This window comes from Rousettus aegyptiacus, unplaced genomic scaffold (genome assembly GCF_014176215.1).
Source record: "Rousettus aegyptiacus isolate mRouAeg1 unplaced genomic scaffold, mRouAeg1.p scaffold_m13_p_8, whole genome shotgun sequence".
Lineage (NCBI taxonomy): Eukaryota > Metazoa > Chordata > Mammalia > Chiroptera > Pteropodidae > Rousettus > Rousettus aegyptiacus.
Window position 1 is genome coordinate 86,705,708 of NW_023416311.1, and position 21,127 is coordinate 86,726,834.

Consider the following 21,127-nt stretch of genomic DNA (forward strand, 5'->3'; position numbering starts at 1 on the left):
TCTACCACACAGGCTGTTTCTGGCATTTGTCAGTCAATGTTCTGAACTGCTAACCAGTCAGACTCTCACGGAAGCATCTGGTCAAATTGGCATGGGCTCTGCAGACAACTTAGAGAAGGATCATTGAAAACAAAGATCATAAATTAAGTAGACAACCATATACTGTGTGTCCAGCTAGAGATAAAACAGGGACTTAGGTGTGTTGTATTCTGTTAAAATCTGAAATGAGGAGACATATCAAGAAATTTGTCATTTTGCATACCATTCAATCAACTCCAGAATTTTATTTACCTAGACAAAGATGATTAATTCAGCCAGTGCTTTGAGTAGATACATCTCTATATTTCATAGCAAGTAGAAATGTCACTTTAAAATGTATAAATAAACATTTTGTTGATTAACATAAGGATGATTACAGTACCAGCCATTATCAACTTGAGTATGTCTCAGAATCACTGAATTTATTAAAACATACTCCCAGCTTTTCTGATTCAGTAAGTCTGTGGTAGGGTCTAAGAATTTGCACTTTTAACAAAGTTCCAGATGTTCCCAATGCTACTGGTTTGATAACCACAATCTGAGAATCACTAGAACTTTACTCTATCATTTGTCTAGATACAGAACAGACTTGTATTTTATTCATATCAGGTCCACTTATAATTGGAGAGTTGGACATACTTTGGATTGGTTCCTTTGGCTAGGGTAAATGCATTTTGGGTGGCAGCGGTGGGTGAGAGGAAATTCAGTTAAGTTGTTCTACTTAACTAAATTACACGTTGCTCTACTAATGAGCCAAGAAGAGTAATGGACTATTCTTAGAAGTAGTTCCATTTAGGGGTTCATGGCATAATTACTTTTGAGGCATTTTTTTCTTTTCCTTTTTAATGAACATGCCTAGGTTCCTTCTTAATCTACTCCATCAGAATTACTGGGTAGAAGACATGGTATATATTCTTTGAAGAGATATGATACACTTACATAGTCAAAACCAATGCTTTAAAGTAAAGCCATCTAATATGAATTTAGATTGAGAAAGGAAATGTAAAAATTTTAATTGCAATAAAAGGTTAGAATAGTGACATAATTTTAATTGGTAAAGTATACCTCTTTAAAAAGGTGGCATCAAGCAGAAATGGATACCTCAAATTAACTGTCATAAAAATATTTAATACTTTTCCTCTCATTTTCTCACATTTTTTTCTATCTCAATATAGCTATTGTACTCTGCCTATATTTCTTGAGGTCTAAGGTCTATGAATTATTTCATTCTACCTCTATATCAAAAGTAGGTGCCCATTTGCTTTCTGTCACATCACCCCATTTTAATGATCTGCAATGGCACTTATCAGATATTTCTCTCATTAATGTGTTTATTATTGACTGTATTCTCCCAGTAAATTGCGAACTTCAAGAGGAGAGGGTCTGTCTAGTCCTTCACTATTTCCTCAGCACTAGAACCATAAAACCTACAAAGTCGTGCAAGGCATAAACCTAACTACCTCTCCAGTTGGCTCAGCTCATCACAACCTATGCTCTCCACTTCCAGCCTGTCTCAGAAAGAAACTCATTCTCTAACTATAGTGCACTGATTTTGCAATACTATAAGGAAAAGTGAAAAATTATAACTCGTTCAAATTAAATGAAAAATCTACTCGAATTGAATGTCCTCCTCAGGATGGAAAAGGACTAGGAACTTTACATCCAAGGTTAGATAATCAAAATTCATGAGTACACATCTAACATTATTCTGTACAGCAGGTGACAACTCATAATTCCTATCTTCATTTTTTTAAGTAATTTCCATGGATTTCATAAAGCTTCTTGAAAATATCATTAGGCATCCAGAATGCTGATTAAACCAGCTCCATATTGTATCCTCTCAAGTATTTTCCTCATTTCCTTTTGGGAAATGTACATCTCTCTTATATTTTCATTAATCATTCTCTGAACAATGCATCTATTGTATATGATGGGTTTTTTTTTGATTGATAGAATTAAGAAAATAAATTATAAAACTGAATTTAACTAGAACATACCTTCATAGGGCATGATGTAAGGACCAAGTAAATTTACCTTGTATCCTGAAGAAATCCAAAACCTTTTCCTAAACTGCCAAAATCTCTACTTTTGAGATCTTGCTCTAGCCTATATATATTTTTAAACTTTAATATTTATGATTTACTTAAATGATGTAAACAACATAGCTTCCAAGGCTCCTCACGCAGAGACTCTGATACAATATTTGCTTACAGTCTAAATATTAAAAATACCTGAGATGAGGAGTCTGCTCTAGGTGTACCTCACTTTAAGAAACATTGCCCTATAAATTTATTTTGGGGAGGAAAAATAATTAAGCATCCATGCTACTTTTCTATACACAGCTTTGCTTCAAATATAAAATTATTTGAAATAATCTGAACTCTTCCACAGCCTCTAAGCTGCACCCTGTTTATTGAAATGAGTGCAATTATTCATAGTAAAAATCATCTCTTCTTTGAAAACTATATAGTTTTAGACAAACTAAGATGAATAGGAAAAAAAGACATACTCTTTAAATTTTTTTCTAAAGCAGAATTTTTTTATGTTAGAAACCTTACTTTACCATTTCTTTTTACTTTTGACCAAATAAGTCATTATTTGAATTACATTTAAATATTACTTCATAAAAGAGAAGCACATAGAATAAATTAATTCCAAAGAAAAAGCTTAAACTAGCCACATTAACATAAAACATACCTGATTATGATGGTCCTAATAATGTTCAAAATTACCATCTAGCCCAGAGAAACCTGAATGTTTAAATAAACACACATTCGGGAATTGGGAATTAAGGAGAAATTTGGAAAGTCCTGAGGTGACAGAAACTGTTTCAAATGGCCAGTAGAGGCCTCAAGTGAAAGATGCCTATAATGTCCTTGGTTTGAATGGAGAAGGTAGAGTCAGAAGAGAAAAAAGGTCCAATTCTTTAGATTCTTAACTGCTTTAGTTTGGATTTAAGGGAAGAAGGACATTTCTGAAGCCAGAGTCTGGAGATTGGTGAGATACCTCTCTTTGTTATTAACTCCAGAGTAGGATCCTGGATTTATGGAATGAATGAAACATCAATCCTTGTCCCAAAAGATCCCCTTAAAAACACATGGTCACTTGAAACAAAGCCAAAGCACTATGGCTATAGAGTGGAATTTCCCAAGATCAAAGCCATCAGGCTTATATAATATAGGCAGTGTTAGTTACCATAGTTATAATTTCTTTGATATGGCAATTCACAAAGCGAGAGGCATTCCATGTCCTAGTTTTCAGTCATTCCTAGATCTCAGAGTAAAATCTATCAAAATTGCAACTTGTAAAAATTGTAAATAATTTACAAAATCGAGAAATCTGGTATTTGGAAGAAATGAAGATACCCCCTCACCTTGGCCTCATGGTTATCTAGAAGTGTTATTGTTTGCTATAAGATCTGCTTTCTCATCAATGTGGGTGTATTTATGTGGATTTATGAAGTTTGCAAACTTGACAGGCTCTCTGTTTTCCTGTTACTCTATTTTCCCATGAGACATCCTAGTCATTACTCTGACAAAAGGATTATAACACAATTCTTTATTATTGATTCATCACAAATATTGTTAGTGGAATGTTTGCTTCTTGATAATCATTCTAAGCACTTAAACCATGTTATATTCAAGACACTCCAGGTTTTTAAAAAGGCCCGAATATGTGGTTATAATGGCCAACTAAAATGAATCACGTGCCTTTAAACTTAGAATCTGTTTTGTGGTTATGAGTTTTACTCTTCTGTTGACATTGTATATTAAGTGCACAACTTATGTGCAACTGTCAACAGCAAAGAAACCCTTGAACTAGAGTTGTTTGGATGGTTTGTATCAAATGGAATCAAGTATCATTATCATAAAAGAGTTTGTTTTTCCTTTGCAGAAAGAATTTAACAATGACTGTAAGCTGAAGGAGAGGATAGAGGAAAATGGATACAATACCTATGCATCCTTTAACTGGCAGCACAATGGGAGACAAATGTATGTGGCATTGAATGGAAAAGGAGCTCCCAGAAGAGGACAGAAAACACGAAGGAAAAACACCTCAGCTCATTTTCTCCCAATGGTTGTACACTCATAGAGGAAGGCAGTGTTTGTGGGTGCAGTAAAACCAAAGGCTCTTTTGCCAGGAATGGTGGGTATTCTTCATGAAGACAGTAGCTCAAAAGACAAAGACACATTGCAGATGTTGGCTTGCTTGAAAGAAAGGAAGTTTTTGAAGGTTTTTGTACTCACTGCTGAGATATGATGTTCTTTTCATTAGTTCTGTGTTATGCCTTGTAATCGAGATATAGGCAGATCAAATGGGATGGAAGTTATTCCTAAGCAAACAACATTGTGGCTGGGATTTTGGTTAAGGTTTGAAGTTTTTGTTTTTTATCCTCTGAAACAGAACTTAAAGAACACAGAACTATCTGTTGAATGATCTTCGGAAAAGTTATTTATGGAATACGAACTCATATCAAAGACTTTTATTGCTCATTCAAGCCTAATGATTCAATGAGCAGTAAGACATGCAAGCATTTACTGGAAAGCACTTGGGTCATGTTATGTGCACAACCAAAGGAGCTTTGGGCGTGGCATCATGGAAGCGTTGGATAGAATTTAAAAACATAAACATGTTAGTGTAAAACTGTTCTAACAAAACAAATAGTATGGTACGCTTGTGCATTCTGCCTTCATCCCTTTCTATTTCTTTCTAAGTTATTTATTTAATAGGATGTTAAATATCTTTTGGGGTTTTAAAGAGTATCCTCAGTATCCTCTGATTTACCTTTTCTTTTTCTTCAGCATACCACATGCATGTTCGTGACAAAGTGTTTTTAAACCTTGGCAAACACTTCAAAAATAGATGAGATTAGGGAAGCATTGTGAGTGCCCTATGGGCAATCAGTTGACTTAATTTGCACTTCTGCATAAGAATCATCACCAATAAATACAACAGTGCTGTCTCTTGGCTCGAGTTAGAGATGTCTGCCATCATTTAAAAACATGTATCACTGCTAAGGCTTCCTTTCCTAAAAAAAATAGACCAGAGGCTAAATTTTTTTCTTCTAATACATCATTGAGTCTTCAAGAATATACTAAAAGAGGGAAAATTAATTGTTAAATATATTTTAGTATCTTTGCCTCATTATTTACTAACGATATTTTGCCATATGTCACAGTGGTAAGTGATGAAGAGGCTGTCTACATGTACACGAAATCCTTTATAAGTATCCACATAGTGCATCTCCCCCAAAGGAACTATCAAGGAATTTGGAATGAAGTATAACTCTCCCAGGGGCTTAATCTGAGCAAATATATGCTGTGTAACGGTATACTGAAATCTGTTCAAGCTGTATAATCTAGTCATTACAAAACCAAATAAAACTTCTTTTCTGTACATTTAAAAAGCTTTGGAAGGTTCCACAATGTAACCACATAGAAATTCCTTTTGTTAGAACAGGTAATAGGTAACAGTACATAAGAGTGTGCCAGTCAGTCATCATCCCATTGCATTCTACTAAATAAATACATAAGCCTAATTTGCAGTGTCTGTAGTGGATTTTAAAAGTGTAGAAAATATTATTTGTTCTAAATATTTCCAGTGATAACTATAAGAATATGTTGATGCTGCAGTTTTATTTTCATATTTCTTGTTTTAAAAAGGTCTGGTTATTTTATTGTATGGACACAGTATTTTGGTACAAGGAAAAGACTCACTAAATGTGTCTTTTTTCTAAAGTTTAACCTCTAGAAAGGCTGGTGTTTTGTGATCTTCTCTTATGACTTAATTGTGTCAATGCTTAACCAGCACTTTTGGTTTATCTGTTATTTAAGAATTAGCTTTATTACAAAATTTTCCCATAAAGTAATCCCATAAAAGGTCATATTTTTATCACTCCCTTAAAAAGTTGAGGTTTCAAAAGAAATGTGTTTGAGGCGGTGTTTTGGTTTATCGCTGAAGTTGCATTTCTTAATACTTGGCTTCCAACTTGCTTTTTGCCAAATAAGATACTAAAAATTTAATTTTTGTGGTTGGAATCTGTATGTTAAAATTTAATTGATAAGTAAGTCTGAGAGCTATAGTGCAATGCATTCCTATCAGAACTAGATTATCTTTGTCCCTTTATTTTAAAACAATAATTGCACCTGACACATGAACATGGACCACCCACAACCAAAATTAAATGTTTGATGAGACAAATATAGTATTAGATGACCATGGTAACAGCAAATAGGGCACAAACTGGATTCATATTTCACTTAGTCATTTAGATTACCAATGAGACTAAGTGTAAACAGTCATCATTACAGTACTCAAAACACTAAAACAGCTTCTAGCAAAATGTATCAAAGCTTGCAGAAGCCAAAAATAGAAAACATTTCCCTCACTCTCCTACACACACAAGTACACACATCAACAGAGATACAGAAACAATTTGATAAGGAGCAATGGGATTCTCTTGCATTTAAAAATGGCATCTTTGCTTGATATTGAGAAAGAATTCTTGTCCCCTTGGCAGCTGGATTATGCTACTGAAGGAAAAGCAGCTCCAGCCCTGAATATTGTATATTTTTTAAAAAAAATTATCACAATTTGGGGAGCTCTGCCTCTGCGCAAATTGTAGCCCCCCACCACAATGTCAAGGTACATCAGCCACAAATGTGTGTGCATCTGTGCTGGTTCTGAGGAGACTCCTCATAAAGACATAGAATCCCTCCTTCCTCCTACCTCCCAAAAGGCTGGACAGTGTATAGCATGTTACATTTAAATAAATTAATAAAAACGTTGGGAAAAGAAAATAAAAATATTGTCCTTGTTTGTTTTATTAGCTTAAAACTATACCTGGTAATAAAGAGAGAAGCTCAAGTGTGTGCATGGCAGGATGTGGTTAAATGCCCCAGAGCCCCAAACAACAACAACAGAAAAAAAAAAATCACTCAAACATTCACAAGGTTTATTTAATGTTTTACATGTGTGAGTCAGCTATCCTTACTCTAATAACAACCAAATGCTTTCGATTTTTCCTAAGTATTCAGGTCCACCTAGTTTATACAGTGGATAAAGAAGGATGAATTGAAAACAAGGATGGCTTGTGAAACAATGAGACTTTTGGAAGAAAGCCAGTAGGCTGCAAAATCTGATTTCAAGGGGATAGGGTAGGCCAATGAATTTGCTTTGAAAAGGAGAGAGAAAAAAAAAATAAGAAGTTGGGTCCAGGGCCCAAAAAAGGTTATGGACACTATTTATGTAGATAAACATTTATGCTGCATGTATCTAATAATTTTGATGTTGTTAATTCAGGGTTTATGATTATTCACAAAAGTAAAATTTACCTTTTCCTTATCAGTGAAGTACAAACTTTGTTTAAATAAAGATATCTGTAGGAAGCCATGAACTAATTTAAGAGAACATAGCTAGTGCATTCGAAATAGCACATTTAGATGCAAACAAATACTTTATTAAGAATTCTTATCTATTTTGCTAGACAAGACTTTTGTAACTTAAAAAAAAAAAAAAGAGGATACTTTGGAAGGATACTGCAAAGAGAAGGACAACTTTGAGTTCCAATAGAACTGAAACATGAAAGATCTGCTTCCTCTCAGGCACTCATTTCCTCTTATCTCTGATTGGCTGTATCTGCTTGGCTACTGCTTATGTCCAATGTACTTCTTTCCGACTCCAAAACCCAACACCTTTTTCTAAGATCCTAAAATGGAAGCATCCTAGGTATAATTTCTATTGGCCAAGTTTGAATAATGTACCAACCTTCAGAGCAATCGGTATGACAAAGGATATGAGCATTGTGACTGACCAAACTTCAGCCACGTGACCGGAGTAACGTATGCATTTTGGCAGCCTGTATATTTGAAACTAATGAAAAAAAAAAAAAAGTACCAAACAAAGGGCAGTGCTGGGCAGTGCAAAAAGAAAATGGTTGTTAGCTTCATCTCTTTAAATGAGACTACTGACTTAAACATATATCTTTTACTTTTGCATTTTTTACTAATTCTAATTAGCCTTCAACTATTTATTCAAATCGGAGAGGTCTCAAGATCTTTCTCTTTAATACAGTTTTTAAGTGGGAAATATTGTATTTGTTTTGTTTTGTTTTAAAACCAAGGGTAGGATTCTGAACATAGCCAGGCTCACTGTAATTCTGTAAACTTTATAGAATGATAATTGAGATGAATGCAAGTTTTCACTGAATAAAAAGGTGGTCCTTCTACTCAATATCAATCTATATCACAACATGAGATTACAAGTATTTAAGTTTATCCCAAGAATATGTACTAGTATTTTCAAGTATATCAACATGTAGAATAAAATCTGAAATTCAAATGCCATGTTTTTAAAAAATTGTAAAATAAAAAAAAGAAATAAAAAGAAAAAGCCTGCTTTATATCTTTCATTATGTTTGTTTACATTCAATATCAAACAAAAGAAAACTTTATAACATGTATTTCTCTTTTCCTGATTAGAAAATAATAAAACCCAAAATGCCCTTATAAGTGAACAATCATGATAAAACTAATGAGATCAAAGGAATTGATCTCATTTCTAAGTGGCTAATAATGAACATTTCCAGGTGGCTGCTCCATGATAGCAGCTAAGGACAATTCCACACTCAAAGAGAAAAGCCACATGCCAACCATATATTCATGTGGCATGTATTATCTTGCATATTTTTATTATCCTCCACAAGAGATGTTCATTTTTTAACACAGGCAATTGCATCTTCTAGAGATGATTGCAGCAAATGAAGAATCAAAACATCCCATGTTCTTTATTACAACTGAAAATTGAACATATGCTCTCATACAATTTAGGCAGTGACCTCAGCTGCAGAATAACCAAGTACATTAAGGCTGTGCCTCTCCTAAAGTTTGATTTTAATTACTTTATATACATCTTAAGTGCCTAAATAATCTTACAGTTTTCTAAATTATTTAGTTGTCATTTCTGTGGTCAATTTAAGCTGCTGACAATGCAAATATTCGCAGGTCTTTCAAGAGGACTAAATTAAAATTGGTGTTTCATGAGGTATTATAAATTTAAAAAGGATGCTTTTTATGGTTAAAAGAAGCATTCAGGTTAGGGGTCACTTATCAACTCAATTCAACGTTAAAAATATTTTCACATCTGGTATTTAAACACTAGACTTTTCAATAGCCTTTTTTTCCCCCAATGACATAATCAGTATGTACAAACACCAATGGTATTTAAGGCAATATCTGTAAAGATGATATAAGAATATATCTGTTTTGGGGGGAGCTTTCCTACTGAGAAAAACAAAAAGAAACACAATATGACATTGCATATAATAAAGATAAAGACAGTATCTTACTTGTTTTCCTGATAAGTTGAATACAGGATATAAAGTACATTTTACAATGTGACCTTACTTTCATGCAGGAAAAAAAAACTAAATGACATTTTTTAAATAGTAATTTTAGTGACTCTCAGTAATTATTCCTCATTATCTTACCTAAGAGAGTTCTACAGATCATCCTCCAAGATCTCCTAAGAAACAGTCAAATTAACATATTTCAATCACAACAGTTTCTCGTTCTCCTTATTTTTAACTCCAGGTGATATTAAATAGCTATGTTAAAGCTATTTCCTTATTAGACTCATAAGGAAAAGATAAACTTCATATTAACCAATATTTACATGAGACACCAAAATAATGTTAGTACAGATTGTTGAATTAATATTGGCTATCTGGAATTATTGTTAGTCTTCTTTCAATGTTTTTTTAACATGTTTCTCTCCATGTATATAAATATTCCATGGTAATAAAATTTATGATTTCTCATCATTTATTTATTCCTACTAGTGGGGAAAAAAAATAAAACAAAATTTAAACATAGGGCTTGTTATGGATTGAAATCCAGACCCCTGACATTCATGGCTGTTTACACAAGATTCACACTAATTTACAATCCTAGTTTCCATCTTTTTGGTCTTAATTTTCCCAATAGGATTGCAGAACCATTTTTTTAATCCAAAAACATTACTGAATTGATTCCCATGATCCTACTGTGTGAAACCACAGATGGGTGGACAATAAGGGTTCCATTCTCCCAAAACTTTAGTAAATCCATTACAAAAAAACAAAAAACAAACAAAAAAAAACTATAAGGATCTTTTGTAAATATACACATATTTGCCAAACTCATCTCCTAATTTGTTTATTCTTCCTCTGATTATTTACTGGCAAAGCCAATAATATCCAGGATTCCTTTGGTGCTCAGTATTTTAACCTCTATTCTTTACCATCTCAACTTCCATCTTCTTTTGTACAACTAGTAATTAAATAAGCAAGGATCCAGCAGACCTTCAATGAAATAGACCTCTGTTACAGAAATAAAATTACTCTGTGAAAACCCCATGCTAAATTTATGCTGTATAGGAACACTCAACATTCAAAATATCACGGATTGGTTCTGGGACACACATAGTTCTGTCACCAGAAAACATGTTCAAGATATGTCTCTTACATCAAATGCAGCAAATCAAATTTTCTGAATGGTATCTATCATTCTATTTGAATATCCTAATTTTATCATTTATAAAATTAGGGTTCATTTTCTTTCCCAGATCTCAATGCTAGGTAGTGAATACAGGTGTCCTAACTCCGAAAATCACTCTCCTCTCCATTATATGGGCACTCTACCAAAAACAAACAAACAAAAATAGAACCACACCATTAATAGCCTAATATTTTTCAATTTTTCAGAAATATAATTCTAAGAATAACAAAGATATTTCATTTTAATGACATATTTCTGTTTATGGATTTTTTTCCCCGAAGAATAGCCTGTATTTTTCAATCAGAAAGATCATTTTTAATACTGGCTCTATCACCTTCTAAAAGCATAAACTTTAAAGTTATGTCACTTAAAATAAAAAGACTGAACAAAAAACTTGGATAACGTGCCTAACACTTGGGACAGTAGTTAGGATTGAATATTATCATCTTATTAATTGTTTTGTATCATAACTAGCAAGTAATAACTGCTCAATATATGTTAACTTTCTGTCTTTCATTTTTTTCTGGTCAATTGCGAACATTTATTTTAAAGTGTCCCAGGGTGACAATGACTAGGTCACCATCAAAATCTCCACATTCTCTCAAGATTATTTTATTACATGGGTTTCAGGTTTATTTGTTTGTTTGTTTATTTACTTACTTATTTAGACCAGGCAACCCTTGGTTGACCTCACAGATTGCAAGGACCTTGTCGGCTTACAATCCTTATTTTTTATATTTTACGCCTACAGTACCTGGCCTTCCTAAGTGGTCTCCCATCCAAGTACTAACCAGGCCCGACCCTGCTTAGCTTCCAAGATCAGACAGAATCGGGCTTATTCAGGGTGGCATGGCCATAGACTCAGGTTTCATCTATATGTCTTTTCTTTTTTCTCAAAAAAAAAAAAAAAACCCACCTTTTTTTGACCATTAAGTAGACCATCATTGTATATTTAAACCTTACTTCTTCTCAGCACTGTTAATTACTGGGCTCTAGGTCAGCTCATAAGGAAGTACTATGATTTTAATCTACAATTTTTCCACCTGGAAAGATGGGCTTCTGAAGCATCAGAGTGAAAGAGGCAGAGGTAATGAAGAAAGAACCTAAGTACAGACAAAGCTTTCTTACCTCAAATATGGAGGTGACATTGTGGAAAGTTTTGTTTAAGAACCGACATGGAGTGATGTTTAAAATAGTCCCTTGAAAAGAAAGGTTTGGCAATAATTTATTTTTTTAACCAACCCATACAAAGTATCACTTTCATAAAATGTGAAAATGGTAACTGTTGTACGCACAAAGAATAAAGGGCACAAGAAATGGACAAAGCTGTCTTGCATATTCTGCACTGTGTAGCCACATACCTTCTGTTAAATTCTTAATAGTTTTGTAAATATATTGAGAAATAGGAAAAATATGCCTACATCTTTGTTTCCAAGAAAGTGATTTAACTTTTAAAATCCTGCATAGTAAATGGATTGCACATTGCCCGGACCACTTTTTCAGGACCTAGGTACTCATTCCCCAGTAGCTGAAGGTGTGTTGCATGCCCCACTGTGGCGTCTACGTTCAGTGACCACTCAATATCATGTCTAAAAGCCTTGCCCCTTGCTCAATTGGGAATAACCCAACGAGGTCATCTCCTATAGGATCATTTAGGACATTTGTTATGACTTCATCTCAGACTAACATTTTTCCTTCTACCTAACCCTGCTTCCTTCATCTCTCACAGGTATCCCAAGAGAACTCTCCGATAAACTTCCTACATGCAAATCTTTATCACGGAGTCTGTTTCCTCTGGAACTAAATCTAAGACGTCATGTATGTGTGGTTTGTTTTTTGGGTGGGGACAATTTGACAAAACTGTAGCAAACAAGTTACCGCTTTTTTTGAATGATAGTTGCCTCAGTTTTATCTTAAATAGCCCATGAGTTTAGTAAGTCCACTGGAGAAACCTGAGGATACACAATACTTCTAAGGAAAAAAATGATGAAGGAAACAGCAATTTTTAGGACTAGATTAGTGTGTACCAAAAGCATAGGAGAATAGAATGGGTTCACCAATCTAGCTCCAGGTTGTAAACTAAAAACAATGGGATTAAGCTAAGTACCCAAATTAGGCAGAGGCAAATGGTAATTATCTAAAATCTTTCTCTTTATTTTATGAAAAAACCTATGGCAGACACAGTTCTGTTGTGGAAAACCTAAAGATTAGAAAACTATATTAAGATATTTCAAAAGGAATATTCCTAAATGTTTCCTTATAGGAAAAAAGTCAGTACATAAGGTAGATGAGAGATGTGTAGATATACGAACTTCACTGCAAGAGAGTTCATTTCAATTTACCATGAGTCCAAAATGCAAAGGAAAATATTCTCAAAACTAAAAAAAAAAAGTTTCAAAGTATTTCCTAAAAACAGTTTCTGAGACCTAAGTATTTGTTATATATATATATAAAACTCACCGATAACAATTTGCTATTATTTTTTTCTAATGTGCTATGTTGAAATTCCTGGGAACCTTAAAAATCATTATCCAGGACAATTCCCTATTATTATGATGAAAAAAGAACTTAATTTTAGGTTTCCAATTCCAAGTCCTAAGTGGGAACTAAATGTCACAGAACAAAATATCACGCAATGAGATGAGATACTAAAATATGTGACAATAACCAGATGTTTCCCTAACAATTACCACACAGCAAAAGCCAGTCAGAGAAATGAGGTACAGCTCTTCTCACAAGTCAAAGAGCATCTACAATGTTATTTAGCATGTAGGTATTTGCCAGTTTTTATTCTGATGAGTACACCCTGGTGCCTCTGAAGAAATACAGAATAAAAAGTATGATTATTTCTATGAAAGAGATTTTTAAAGACATTATTCAAATAGGTCTCAAAGGGACAACACATAATATCAACAATATAACCCAGTCTCTATTAACATATGAAATAGAAGGAAATAGGTCCTTAACTGGTCTGCAACCCAGGCACCATCACTTCCCTAACACCCTCCTATCAAGGACCTTGCCAGTTTGTGATGCAGGAGGAGGCAAAAAGCACAGAAAGGGACTTGTGAGATGGATGTTGAGCTCAGAAATAAAGAGGCAAAATTAGACTCGACTAAAGAACAAGAGCACCACTCCCTTCCCCTTGGATACTATTTATGACCAGGTCCCTGAATCTTCGCCCTTGGATTGGTTCAATATCAATATCAAATTTAAGGGATCAAATGATTTGTTTCAGTGAAAATGTCCCTTTAACATCTTGATATCCAGTTTTAACACTGTGGTAAATTTATAGTGGTCAGTAGTGAAAGCAAAGATAAAAAAGAGAAATTCTCTTTAAGCCCTGTGGAGATGCCCAAACCTCCATGAGACAAGGGTAAATGTTAGTTTAATGGATCAGAGAAAATATTTCAACAACCAAAAATCAGAAATAGATATAAGAATTATAAAACCTTCAGATGTAAAAATAAACTTAGAATAAAAGAAGCCTTAGGTGAAGTCACATGGAGTAACTAACAGTTTCTCCTAAGAAAACTTAAAATAATATACATTTAATTCACATTATATGTGTAATGTTTCTTTTCAGGAGACTCTAAAATATTATATGAACTAGGATAGTTTTATATTAATATATGTGAATTTCACATAGGATAGGATAACAATTTTGGAAGTGTTTTAAGTTCTAAAGTATATTAGTAAAATTTGTCAAAGGCTTCACTCTTCATTATATCTAAGATATTACTAGGCAGCTAGTTAAAATACAATATACTACAAGTTTTTTAAATTCTGAGTTTGCTAATACATCTTAAAATATAAAAGTGTATAGTGTCCCTCTTTTTCCACTTTCACAAACATAATTTGGATGAAATGTGAATTTATCTTCAGCAATCTCGGTATGCAGGATGCAGGAAACAGGTGATTGAGTAGATCTCAAGAGGAAAAGGCTAAGATATGCCTTTCTATGATTTTGTGCAAATTTTTATTTGGTACATATTACATGCCAATGAGTCGGCTCTGACTCCTGGTTAACCCTATAAATGAATGATGTCCACAATGTCCTGTTCTCAAAAGCCCTGCTCAGCTCCTGTAGATTCACACCTATAGCTTCTCTTACGAAGTCAATCCACCTCATAGTTGATCTTTCTCTTTTCCTGCTGCCTTCTATTTTTTCCTAGCATTATAGGCTTTTCCATAGAACCATGCTTTTTCAAGATGTGCCCAAAATAAGACAAGTTTAGTTTTCTCATTTTTTTCTCCAGTGATGTTTCAGGATTAATCTCCTCCAGGACCCACTTATTCATCTTTCTGGTGGTCTGAGATATCCTTAAAGCTTTCCTCCAATACCATATTTCAAATGAATCTATTTTTCTCCTACAACCTTTTTCACCGTCCAACTTTTGCATCTATACAGTAGTAATTGGTAATACAAGGGTGTTGATGATCTTAGCCTTGGTCTCTAATGACATGTCTTTGCTCCCAGTGATCTTCTCTAATTCTTCCATTGCTGTCCTTCCACATCTCAGTCTCCTCTTGATTTCTTGGCTGCCGTCTCTATTTGAATTGATGACTGAACCAAAGTAAGCAAAATCTTTAACAAGTTCAATGTCTTCATTGCCTATGTTAAAGTTGCTTATTTCTTTTGTAGTAATGATTTTTATCTTCTTGATATTGAAATGCAGTCCTGTTGGGGGCACTTTATTCTCTCAGTTTCATCAGAAGTTATTTCAAATCATTGCTACTTTCTTCCAGTAAGATGGTGTCCACTGCATATCTTATAATTCTTCCACCACTTTCTCTTTTCTATCCTCTAAGTCCAGCCTGGTTTTTCATATGGTATGTTCTGATATAGAGTAAACAAATAAGGAGATAAAATGTGCCCCTGTCTGACACTTTTGCCTAAAGGAAACCATTCTGTCTCTCCATATTCTGTCCTGACAGTGGCTTCCTGTCCATAACACAGGTGACAAATCAGGGCAATAAAGTACTGGGGACCACCCATTTCTTTAAGAGCAACTCATACCTTTTCATGATTCATATAGTCAGACATTTGTTTTCATTGCTATATAGCATTTCCTTTTATAAAAATAGTGTAATTTATCTATCCTAAAATTGATGCACATATAGGTTGTTTCTAAATTTTTATAACCAGTGATGTAATGTATCTTGTATCGGTCACTTTGTGTACAAGGTCAAAAGGCCTCTTCACGATGTAACTAGAGATCAACTTTAGGGTTTGAGCATGTTTGAATTTTCCCAGATATTGTCAAGATGTTCTCCAAAGAGTCTCCAAAAGAAAAATTCTAATGTTTGTGTTTTCATTTCATTTTAAAGAAATTATTCCTCATCTTAATATAAAGCTCTTTTATGATAATTATTCTAAAAGTTTTGAAGATTTCTTTCATATTTATATTTTCAATTCATGTGGAATTTATTTGTGTTATAGAATATAGATAAAATTTTATTCTCTTCAATATGGATAGCCAATGATATTATATTGACTTCTAGAACCACTCTGTCATATATATTGGATTACTGTATAGCTTTTGAAATTGAATGTAGATAGTTTGAGGTAAGTTTAACAAAATTTTCAAGAAAACAAAATCTTATAGTATAGAAACTATATCATATAAATTTCAAATTGAGAAATGATATTTGGAGCACATATCACTGAGAAAGATTAGTATGCAAAGTACATCAAGAACTCCTAAAAATTTCTAAGAAATAATAGATACAATAAAAGACTTCAGACCTATAAAAAAAAATTTAAAAATGGAAATTCCAATAACACTAAGTGTTGGAGAAGATTTGTTGAAATGGAAAAAGCTCATTTACTATTGGTCTCTTTGCAGATAGAGCATAAAAATAGAGCAATCTACTCAACTCCTTCACCAAAAATGTTCCAAAATGCTTTGTGGACCTTTTCTATTCTATGTGAATTTTCAGATCACTTCATCTCGTTCCTCTTGAAACTAATTTTGTTCATTTGGGTGGTTTTTCTGCTCTCAACTGGTTACTTCGCAGCTTGCTTGCCTCAGAGAGTACCAATGAATTTAAATTATTAATAATATTGCTAACTGCATCAAAGAATAAATGTACTTTACAACACTAAAGAATTGCTTGCCATAGAATATTCATTGCCACGACATAGCCTTAGAAGTAAGATGGTAGGGGAAGTGTGTTGTGAGTGAGAGTTCAATTGCCTCAAGATATCCTCTAGATTACAATGGTCATTATTTTTTAAACTTTTAAATTAAACTTTATTTTGAGACACTTGTAGATTCACATGCAGTTGTAATACATAGTATTCTGTATATCCTTAACCTAATTTCCCAATAATATAGTATAATATCACAACCAGGGTATTGGGATTAAATGTAAAGATACAGAACACTGTCATTGCCACAAACATTTCTCATATTGCCCTTTTTTAGCCACATCCACTTCTTTCCCAGGTTACCACCAATCTGTTCTCTGTTTTTATCATTTTGTCATTTTGAGAATGTTATGTAATGAAATCATAACACATACAGCCTTTTGAATAGGGAGGAAAGGGGAAGCAAAGAGAAGTGAGAGGAGGGGAAGGAAAAGAAGGCAAGAGGACTTGGAAGCATCACTTTGGGATTTTGATTGAATTGTTCAAAATGCATAGCTTAATTAGGGGAAAATAATTTTTTTTCAATTGTCTCCTCTTGTTTAAACAAGCTTTCATTTTCTTCTTGTATATTTAGGTTTCCTCCTTTTTAATTACACCCCTGCCAATTGTCCTGACAAATTCAACGAAGGAAGAACTCTGAAACCCTAAACTCAAATGGCAGAACCCTTCGATATGTACTTCTAAATCATGATAGAACAGCAAGTATTTCAATGAATGTGCTGGTTACTATTTCTTTCATACATAAGCATGTACCATAGACTCAGGAACTGAGTATTTTTTTGTGTGTGTTTTGTTTCTTGTTTTGGTAATACTCTGAACACATCTCTTACTATCTCTGCTATGCTCTATCCCTTCCAGCACACTGTTCTCGCTGCTTCTTAAACCCACAAGCATAAGTACTTTTGTACTTGTTAGTCCTACTTTGTGGGACTCTTCCCCATCAGCTCTGCTTAAAAGTTACTTTTAGAAAGGCCTTTCCTAATTGTTCTGCCTGACAATTAATAGTAGCTAGCATATGATATATTGATTTGTTTACTCTCCACTGGAATTTAAGGTACATAAGAATAGTTTCCCCCCCCACCCCACTGTTATATCCCCAGAACTTAGACTAGCTCCTGACATGTAGTTGGCAAATAAATATTTGTTGAGTGAATGAATAAATGAATGGGGAAAAAAAAAAGAATTGCCTGCCCTTAGAATGCTTGTATATCTGTACTGATTAGGCATGGGGAGATCTAACTGCTGCATATTTTTTAAGGTAAGGAAATTCAGAGGAAACGCTTGAAAATAGTCAAAGAATTAATGGCAAAACAAAGAAGAGAATGCAAGTTTCAGAATTCAAAGCTTAAACTCTCTCTCTCTCTCTCTCTCTCTCTCTCTCTCTCTCACCCCCACAAAGCCTCTGACAATTCATTACTTTTGCATTAGTATCTAAATTTTGTTTTATTATCTGGAATTTTTTCATCTGTTCAACTCACTGAAAATTTTACAGACAGAGCTTTTTTAACATACAATTTACAGCAAGAGTTGGCTTCCTCAAATCATGTCTAAATTACTCCAAGAATATGCCTTCCCCATAGTATTTTAGCATTTCCCCTCCTGGCTCTAGTCAGATCCCAGAAGCTGAAAGGTGCTCCAAAGTGAAGAGCAACAGGAAGGAAAAATTAACAAAACTCCTGAAGCCTACAAAAAAAATTGGTTTCAAGTTGCATTTGTATTTTGGTGTGCATTAGTCATGATAAGTGAAAGGGAAGGGATATTATTTTATTCAGTGTAGCATTCAGGTTTGAGATATTTCTCTGCTGACCTATTCTTGCAATTTCTTTGTTTAAATTTCTCCTGTTTCTTGCTGACAATTCATTTTTAACAAGGTTTCTCTTCATGTAAATTTAGAAAAAAAATTTTTTTTAACAGGAGCCAGAATACATTTAACACAATCAGGTGGATCTAATTAAATAGGGGATAGATGTCGATCTTCCCATAATACATGGAAATCTTATACGATTTCTTTTTAATTGACCATGAAATATATAACAGATTTGTTACCACCTATGGAGAATTACAGATTCAAAAATAAATACATATGAAGGTGTTCACACACACACAATAGTTTTTTAAAGATTCAGGAATAAAAATTATACCTGTAGGAAAATAAGTAATAAGTAATTTTACGTTACTTATTACACAGGTGAGTCTAAAACCAAATTTACCAGCCAAGTTTGAGAAAGAACTATCTTCCACTTCTTCCAATAATATAAAAGTATATTGTACAATAACAAAAATCATTATTCTTTCTTGCCTCTTCTCATTATTGCCTCCCTCTAAACCCAAGGTAAAGTAACACAATACATTTTTTTTCCATACTCTATTTCACAAGACTATTCAAGAACTAGCCTCAACAACCTCATATTTTGGAGAAAATGTAGACATTGAGATCTAATATACCTGCATTCAAATCCTGGCTCAGTCTTTTATTAGCCGGAAAAAAAAGTGAGTTTACGTATCATAAAATAGAAATTGTAATTCTTTCCTTGAAGGTTGTTATAAAGATTTGAACAAAATACATAAGGCTCCTAGCAAAGCTTTTGATTTATTGAAAAAGCTCAATAAATGCAAAGCCAATTGAACTTTGAGAAAGAAACCTAAAAGATTTCTTACTAATATTTGTTTTAAATGAAAATTTGATTTGCTCCCTAAGGTTTTTCAGACACGAACACCTTATATATTATTAATACTGTAAAGAATCTTTGAGATCAACTAGGTCAACTCACTTATTTTAGAGGTGATAAAACAGACGCCCTGAAAAATTAAGAAATAGAGGGGACAAGACCTCAGGCAGCCTGGCTTCAAAGTAATAATAAAAAGTTCATAAAAAATGAAATTCATAATTCCATAATGTATCACTTTCATTTTTCTCTTGTTATACATTCCATCTCTTTTCTTATGGACGTTTCTTCTCATGCATTGAAATTATAGCCTAATGTTACGGATTTTTTTTTTTAAGTGTGTAATTTAGAAGTGAGGGAAGGAAAAATGAAGTTAAAGAAACAGAAAAGAAATACCTAGTTTGGGAAATTATGGTTGTTTATACTCTTCAATTCTGGACAGCCAGAATTTCTGGATTGTGCACATTTACTACTTTACAAGGTGATGTGAAATAGTTTTTCAGTGTTGGTAATAGTTACACTCCCATGGTCTTCACATTTATGCTCATTCAGTTAGAATTTTCTTTTGCTTTATATCACAGTAAAAGACCACTGGGATCCAATACCATGGTCCCCAACCTGGAACTGATGTATGTGATTGTGAATAAGTTTCTGTGGTGATTTTTATCTCCCCATCCTCCACTGGTAATCACTAGATTAACTCATAAATCAGAAGCGGGAAGTGCAAGCCACAACATTATCTGTGTTCTGCATGAAAAATGTCGTTACATATTTTAAGCTAAAAAGTAAATCAGAAACTAAGTATTTCTAATATCTGATAAACACACAGATAATGTTGACCTCTTGTAGTCCTTTTGTCCAATGCTCATGAGAGCTCACGTAGGTGAGGTGCTCTGAGGGAAGAGTAAGGTGTCAGTGAGATCCTCAAGAGTTGTTTGCTTTTAGGTATACAGTAGAATTTACATGTGGCCAGCTAAGTGAATTTACAGGTTATATTATCTAGTTTTAATTAAATTAATTCTAACAAGATGGAGAAGTGGCTTTAAAAGATTTCTATAAACATTCAGAATAAAGATAACATCAGTAATAGAAACATAAGCAAAAAACTAGGTAACAGTAGAACTGGAACTTCTACTCCTAGAAAAAGCTTTTAGCTGCAATACAAGGTTCAAAACAGTAACTGACAATTCGATCTAATGTGGCAAGCTCAGATGTAGTTCTTTTTTTAAAAAAAATAAACACTCTATTTCTTTAAAATAAAGTTTTATCAATAAGCCTCAAAGTAAAGCTTTTAAAATATATATATTCATTACTTGGTGAAAGTAATTTGAAAATAGAAGGTTGGAAATATTTCTAATATTACATAATTTGATGTTGAAAATTATATGCATTTGTCACTTAAAAATTAGTTGTAAAAATTAAAGACATGATCTATGTCTTTGAGATGGCAGCAACATAAAAGGAATCACAGACAAGTAGATAAATAATCTCGCGCAACTAATATAGTAAGCTATAATACAGAAGAGGATCATGGACAAAGGGCTTTTTAATTTGGCTATTAAGACCAAGATAAGATTTAATAGTAATCAATGCCTCATTGTTCACAATTGTTTTATTACATATGAATGTATTTCTAAGCAATTTATTTAGTCTAGCTTACTTTTGAACTTTACATGAATAAAATCAAACTCTATGTACTTTCTCTTACTTTTTCCCAAATTTGAGTTTAGGAC

General features: G+C 33.4%; 1 protein-coding gene, 1 long non-coding RNA gene and 1 pseudogene across 2 annotated transcripts in view; 1 reads left to right on the forward strand and 2 right to left on the reverse strand.

The window, feature by feature from the left end:
• Positions 1-8,429, forward strand: part of FGF10 (fibroblast growth factor 10) — a 74,495-nt gene extending 66,066 nt beyond the window's left edge. Inside the window, exon 4 of the mRNA XM_016161118.2 lies at positions 3,934-8,429. Coding sequence (XP_016016604.1) covers positions 3,934-4,131 — 198 coding nt within the window. The 3' untranslated portion in view covers positions 4,132-8,429. The remainder of the gene's footprint in view (positions 1-3,933) is intronic.
• Positions 1-21,127, reverse strand: part of LOC118606590 — a 314,651-nt gene that overhangs the window by 134,751 nt on the left and 158,773 nt on the right. The gene's annotated exons all lie outside the window — the stretch shown is intronic.
• On the reverse strand, positions 11,317-11,435 carry LOC118607217 (annotated as a pseudogene).